A 6611-nucleotide genomic window follows, 5' to 3' on the forward strand; every position below is an offset into this window, starting at 1 on the left:
GGAGGCTTGTTGCTGCCGCCGAGGCTGATGACGCCCGCCTGCAGGGGCACGGCCGGAGCCAAAGACAAGGGGATTAGATTCAATGCCGTTGACGAGACGTCGTGGAAAGGCTCAAAGTCTGGGTCGGCGGTCCGCGCGCACCTTGGGGATCTGCTTCCTGGCCTGAGCAGGGGAGCTGCCTGGCGGGGGCGGTCTGGAAGGTGGGGCAGGCCTCGGCGGGGGCGGCCCTCCCTTGGGCGCTGCGGGGGCGTCGTCCTCGTCACCAGGACTCCAGCCGCCCAGGGATCCCTCTCGGATCAGAATAGCTGACAGAGAAAGGGGAGGAAAGTCAGGAGTAGAATGGTGAAAATCAATCAAGGTAGAAGTTTAATAAAACGGATGATACTCACGGTCCACCTCATCAGGAGACTCTGCGTCGAGGTCCCATCCAGATAAGGCCATGTAATCACACAGTGCAGTTGTGTTGTTGCTACAGAGAGCTATTTCCTTCTCGGTCTGAGCTTGCCAATTGTCTGTTTTCAGTGACAACTGGAGAGTATGCCCAAGGAGCTGTAAGAAAAGAGGGGTAATTTTTAGGGCTAGGTAATTTATTTGAACATGATACTGATATGTAACATGAGTAATAAAATAGTCTTACTTTGAAAGAACCCTTTTTCAGTGCTGCAAGTGCACACTGGCCATCACGGAAAGTTACCCACATGGTGTCTTCCACAAAGCGCACAAGGATAACTTCACCAATTTGAGCTAATTCTTGAAGCAATGCTGTCATGAAATCATCATCGAAGATAGCACTACTATCTTCACCTGTAGTTGAGTCAACAGCCTGAAATTTAACAATACAAGAATAAAAATTTAAAGTAACAAAAAATCCTTTAGCATTACAAACTTGCTAAAGATTCTCACCTGTACCACAATAGTGGCATCTGGAGGTCCTAGATCCTGAATAACTTCCATAAACACTTGCTTGCGCCTTTCATCATCAACCCGATAAACATCCACATCTACAATAGCTATGACAGGACGGTGATCACTTTGTTTCAATTCAGCACGACCATAGTGAACCAATCTGCCTGGATTCCAATCTGATCCACATATCTCTGTAAAAAAAAATAAGTTAGATTTGATGAAATGATAAAACAAAGTCTCAAATCTTTTGACACTTTTTAAAGGTTTAGAAATACCAGTTTCTGGTTGTTGCTTGCGTCTCTTCCACAAAACTCGATCAGTCCAGGCTGGAGCACGACATTTTTCACTAGTATCAAAATCCTCAGAGAAGAGATCATACTTGTAGGTTGGAGGAAAAGTCACTTCTCCTTCAGTAAAACCCTTAAAGACATTTCCTTGCTCTTGTTGAACCTGAATCAAACCATATATTAAATTACAGTTATTTTAATCATAAAATGAAATAAATCATGGTGCACTTCTATTATTGTAACTACATACTCTTAATTGGTCACACTGCAAAATTGGTTCCAGTTCCCCACGCTTTACATATTCTTTGATTTCATCTTTATCCATATCAACTCTGTAGTTAAAATCTCCACACCAAAAGACGTAATCGTGGGAATTCAATGTTCTTCCCTACAAAAAAATTTACCATGGTTAAAATATAGTATGTAGATTGGCATTAATATACACAGAAAAAGTAATCCGTTTAACACCGATTAATTAGTGATAAGATTAATGACAAGACAAGCTAAGATAATTGTTCAGAGAGAAACATCTTTCAGATAAAGGTATTTACCATGGGAAATGAGACTTTTCTGGTTATTTCAGCATAATCTGCATTACGTTCAGTAACCTGTGATTGGCCAGCCGCAAAATGAGCGCAGACAAAGCATATGGACGTGCTGTAGAAAACTAATCTTATGGCACAAGCTCCTTTGTTACCTATTAATTTAGGAAAATAATGTGATATTTGATTGTATTACAAAGTAATTATGATTTGTTTTAATACTAAGAATATATCATTCAACAACAAAAACAACGACAAATGACCTACCAGTAGCACCCCCCAAACCAGTTTTAACAGAATCAATTGCAACGTCTCTGATGAATGGGGCATGCTCTTTACGAACGAACAAATACAAGCATACGCCTACAAGCTGCACATAAGTCACTGCAACATATTCACGATCACGGGATAGGACTTTTTGAAGCTCTGTTGCCCATAATTTTGCATTTTCAGAACTGAAAACAAGAAAAAAATATAAGAGATCAAAAAGTTTAAACAAACAAATGTGCACCACCTGGAGATGCAAAGCCCCTACCTTGCAGCCATAATATTACTAGCATTGAGATCAACAATTTCTTCAAAGCCAATAGCATATATGTCAACAGGACACTCCTCATCAGGTGGATTAGAGACATCAACAAGAGCTGATAAACAATGGAAAACAAGCATGTTGTAAGAAGGTGAGTATATTTTAGGTTTCCAAAAGAAAAATTTGAGGAGACTTACAATTTGACTTTGCCAAACGAGGGGCGTCTAATAGCCAATCAGATAGAGAAACATCTTTATAAACAACACTGCGGAAATGTTTTCCTCCATTGACATTGTAAGTACCAACAGCAACACGGGCATTTGCAGGGAGAACATACTCCGAAAACCGTTTACACATTTCTCGCAAGACACTGGTAGGAGCTACGAAAAATGTAAAACATGTATAAAACATTTTACTGTAACACATTTCACATTCATAGTGGATGGTATGAAATATAGTCCAAATAAATGAATTTACCATGCAACATATTTGAAGGAAGAAGAATTCTTGCCCTGTCAGCTAACTCGCTGCTCAGAGTTGAGCCGAGGAGAAGAATATCAATGGCTTCTTGTTTGCTATTATCCAGTAGGTTGTTTTGAATAGTACGAGCTGCAGAACGGGCTCCATCCATCAGCTAGGCAATAGCAAAAACAACAAAACAAATTTAAGATCATATTCACAAAGGTAAATTTCAAGTTCACAAATTTGAGTCATCAGAAACTTACCTTAGAACCACCTTGAATGGCACCAGTCCCAGCATATATTTTACTGACCTCATTGCCATTATTGATCCACATTTGTCTAAAAACTTCTTCAAAACGAGATACCATAGTTTGTTTTACCATCAAATTCAGAAGCTCAAGTTGCTTTGACAATGTCTGAAAAGAAATCGATTGATACCTTCACACTGTAAATGATTTCTTTCACAATTGAATTTAAAAACAAACACAAACCTCAAGTCCCAAGAAAGTTTGGACACAGTTGGTTCGATCCAAACAGTCTAGACAATTTGTTCTTACAGTCCCCTTCTGCTCACTACATGAATAAAAAAATACAAAGATACAGAAATTTGAAAAGTTCCCTTGTTTTACCAAAATTATTCATGTTCACTATGTAATTTACAGAGATCACTTACCAAATCATTTCACCTCCCTTCCCATAGTACACACCAAAGGCCTTTAGATACTTTTCAACTTTAACTTTCAATCGAGCTAAATTTTTAGTATTGCCTCCTCTACATTCTTGGTGGTAATCAAAGACTATGTGTGGGACATCTTTATGCTGGGATGCTTTGTGATGAGCCTAGAGTGGTTTAATCAGGTTTTACTCAATGTAAGCAGATGAAAAGTGATAAGGCGCAATACATGTTTCACATTGTCATACCTGGAAAAGTTGACTGAGAGTAGCTTCCCCTTCTTTGCTTCCAATGAGGCTTGTCCCTAGCAAATTTATAATAGCTTGATGCCCATATCTATCCTTGATTAAAGATAGATGTCTGTCAAAAACTGGAGCAGATACTTCGTATCCTCTAGACATTTTCACTTTGTGTGAGCCCACCTACACAAAATGGATTGGTTAGTATTGAACAGAATAGTGGATTAAATGGAAATCCCTTCTCCATAAAGTCACACAAAATGTACCTGCACTCCTGGTTGTTCCCAAAACAGCGGAACAGACCCACGAGTTTGGACAAATGATGTCACTTCAGAGTCAAGATATATTGCTTGCTCTGTTTCCACAAAGTTGGCAACATGTCCATCATCATTGCTGCCTCGGACATTGAATCTGAAACAGAGAGAATGTTGAGTACAGCTCCCCTCTTATAAAATGTAGTAGAGGTTGTGGCTGTACAAGCAAAAAATAATAAAAATTTGGGAATATACCTTGTTCCAGCTCTCTCACAGCTCAACCTTGATATTATCATAGCCTGTGCTTTACGGCTACCAGTATAAACAGTGCGTATTTCTACACTTCCACACATTGCTTTCAAAAGCCAATCAGAGCAATTTACACTAAATCGCAGCAAATGTATGTGAAGCATACGGTTCCTGAGAATTTTAGATTAAATTGTGGTAATTAAATCATATTAAAGTAAAACAAACTGGTAAATAAATAAAAAATGTTGAAGCTCACCAGAAGAATCTATTATCAGTTGCGGCTGTTTTAGTCCTGCGCTGTGCACATAGTGTAAGGTCCAGAGGATCCCCAGATGACGACCACGAAAAATAAAATGTGCCAGAGTTTAACAGCTTGCGGACCTACACAGCAGAGCAATAGTATGAATAATTTTATTATAACATAGTTTAAGGAACAAAGAGGAATGCCAAAATTGAAATCAATACCTCTGATATTCTTTCTTCGTCCTGAGCTTGATTTCTTAGAGAAACAAAATGTGTTTGCGTCACACGAAAAATTTCAGAATCAGCAACTTTGCCAACAGAAACACATCCTGTTACCATTACTAGATAGAGCACTGTTGTTTCCCCTGAAGAAAAATAATTATACATGTCCAAATTTAATGATCTGAAGAATGAATGAAGGAGACCACAAGAAGGTAGTTACCAGTTGACAGCCTTCATCATACCTGCATTCAACTGAAGCACTCCAAGACAACCGTAAGCATCAAGAAGTTTTGTATACTGTCTCTTAACGGATTCAGTCTCCTGAGGAGCTGTAAGGCAAAAGACAAAAGTATGAAGAACCTGCTGTAGTGGAAAAACTAACCTATACAATAGGTATAAAGGTAATGTACGTGTGTGCGGTTGACCAAAACATTGACAGACATACGGTAAACAAAACTCTTCTCGTCGGGTTAAAATACACAATCCGATTGATTACATGACGTAAATCAAAACATTGACAAGGTAAATGTCAAAGTGACACCCCCCGACCAAAAGTCGATGTTGAATGTTACTCACACAAGACGGCCACAGCCTGGGACTCGAAGAGCAGTGTGTCATCATTGTTGCGCTGCTCTAAAAGGACACTGTACGGATTTGGAGGATTGGATTTTTCTAAAACGCGATAACCTTTTCCCATCGCCATTATCGGGCTGCTAACGCCGTACAGGCGCACAGCTGACAGGACGAACACTCAGCGCACGAACGAACTCGAACCTGCCCCGACGAACCAGACTATGGCATCTCATTCGCATTCACATTCAGGGTTGCCAGGTCCGGAGTGAGTCAAGTCGCCAGAAGAGGGCGCTCGAGTCGCCAATCGTCGCCAGCCGCCCAAGTCGCCAAAAATCACCCGCCACAGATTCAAATCGCCAAAAATCGCCAACCTTTTTGTGGGATAGCCAAAAAAGAGGCAAGGTAAAAATGAACTCGGGTAGCCTCCAAGAGTCATCAAGTGTGACAATGTGGCGAGCTGCTGGGCTTATTTCTGAGAAATTTATCTCCCCCGGGCCGGGAAAGTACTAATCCCTTCGTAATCCTCGCTTCCGTGGGGTCAGGTAGCCCGAGTCGCCCAGGATCGCCAAACTTGGAGGTCAGTCGCCAAAAATCGCCAGGTCAAAACACGAATCGCCAAAAAAATCGCCTGGCGCCAGGCCGTCTTTTTAAGTCGCCAAACCCGACTTCAAATCGCCAATTTGGCGACAAATCGCCACGTCTGGCAACCCTGTTCACATTCGATCCGAAGCGAGACCCGACGGTCCCGACCGGTATGAGGGATTTCCCGACCATTTTCCAGCGATTTTCAGTCCGTCTGAAGTTGGAGAATCGGGAAACTGTTCAATCGCCCACCATTATAGGCAAAACTCAGTGTTGAAGTGCAGGAAGCGAACTGAAAATAGTGTGAGGGTGCGCGTGGTGCGTGCTAGAGACTGAGGACTCCTCCCCCTCCCCCCTCCCCTCCGCTCCGCTCGGTGCGGGCGCAGGGCGGGCCGCCGTCTCCACACAGCTGCTTGGCGGGTGGGCCTACCCGGCGCGTTGCAGGCGTTGTCATCATCGTCGCCCCAGCAAATAGATTGATGCATCGAGAAACCGTCACTTGCCGAGGTCGTGTGAGGTATGACATTATATTGCTGGCAGCATGGAAATGAAATCACGCATCGTCTCGACAACGTTTTTCTATTTTTCTCTTCAGCTCTAAATCGTTTAATACAAATATGACATGACGTTAAAACTACGAAGTGTGATGACAAAAATGTTCACGTCGGCGGGCGGCACGGCCCACAGCAGCCCTGGTCCGCGCCCATGCTCTCGGCCTCCTCCAGCGTCTCCGGCAGCGGCCGGCCCGTGGTCTCGGGGAACAGCAGCGCGAGCAGCCCGCTGGACAGCGACACGACGCCGAACAGCGTCAGCGGCAGCGACTCGCTCACGGTCGCCTGCGGCACGGGGG

The 6611-nt window shown here is 42.7% G+C and overlaps 2 protein-coding genes across 2 annotated transcripts in view; both read right to left on the reverse strand.

Moving 5' to 3' along the window:
* Positions 1–5398, reverse strand: part of LOC113212824 (synaptojanin-1) — an 8914-nt gene extending 3516 nt beyond the window's left edge. The window contains exons 1-22 of the mRNA XM_052270056.1: positions 5183–5398; positions 4849–4935; positions 4607–4749; positions 4398–4522; positions 4148–4312; positions 3905–4049; positions 3648–3821; positions 3400–3566; positions 3218–3299; positions 2990–3142; positions 2742–2898; positions 2462–2644; positions 2271–2379; positions 2003–2190; positions 1745–1890; positions 1444–1581; positions 1182–1356; positions 904–1097; positions 638–823; positions 390–549; positions 142–305; positions 7–38 (exon numbers count right to left, since the gene is read on the reverse strand). Of these exons, the coding sequence (XP_052126016.1) occupies positions 7–38; positions 142–305; positions 390–549; positions 638–823; positions 904–1097; positions 1182–1356; positions 1444–1581; positions 1745–1890; positions 2003–2190; positions 2271–2379; positions 2462–2644; positions 2742–2898; positions 2990–3142; positions 3218–3299; positions 3400–3566; positions 3648–3821; positions 3905–4049; positions 4148–4312; positions 4398–4522; positions 4607–4749; positions 4849–4935; positions 5183–5309 (3200 nt within the window). The 5' untranslated portion in view covers positions 5310–5398. The remainder of the gene's footprint in view (positions 1–6; positions 39–141; positions 306–389; positions 550–637; positions 824–903; positions 1098–1181; positions 1357–1443; positions 1582–1744; positions 1891–2002; positions 2191–2270; positions 2380–2461; positions 2645–2741; positions 2899–2989; positions 3143–3217; positions 3300–3399; positions 3567–3647; positions 3822–3904; positions 4050–4147; positions 4313–4397; positions 4523–4606; positions 4750–4848; positions 4936–5182) is intronic.
* A 926-nt stretch (positions 5399–6324) lies between these two features.
* Positions 6325–6611, reverse strand: part of LOC113212853 (organic cation transporter protein-like) — a 23680-nt gene continuing 23393 nt past the window's right edge. Inside the window, exon 9 of the mRNA XM_052270141.1 lies at positions 6325–6597. Within this exon, the coding sequence (XP_052126101.1) occupies positions 6421–6597 (177 nt within the window). The 3' untranslated portion in view covers positions 6325–6420. The remainder of the gene's footprint in view (positions 6598–6611) is intronic.

The sequence above is a fragment of the Frankliniella occidentalis genome, unplaced genomic scaffold, assembly GCF_000697945.3.
Source record: "Frankliniella occidentalis isolate FOCC.00 unplaced genomic scaffold, Focc_3.1 Scaffold5, whole genome shotgun sequence".
Taxonomy (NCBI): Eukaryota; Metazoa; Arthropoda; class Insecta; order Thysanoptera; family Thripidae; genus Frankliniella; species Frankliniella occidentalis.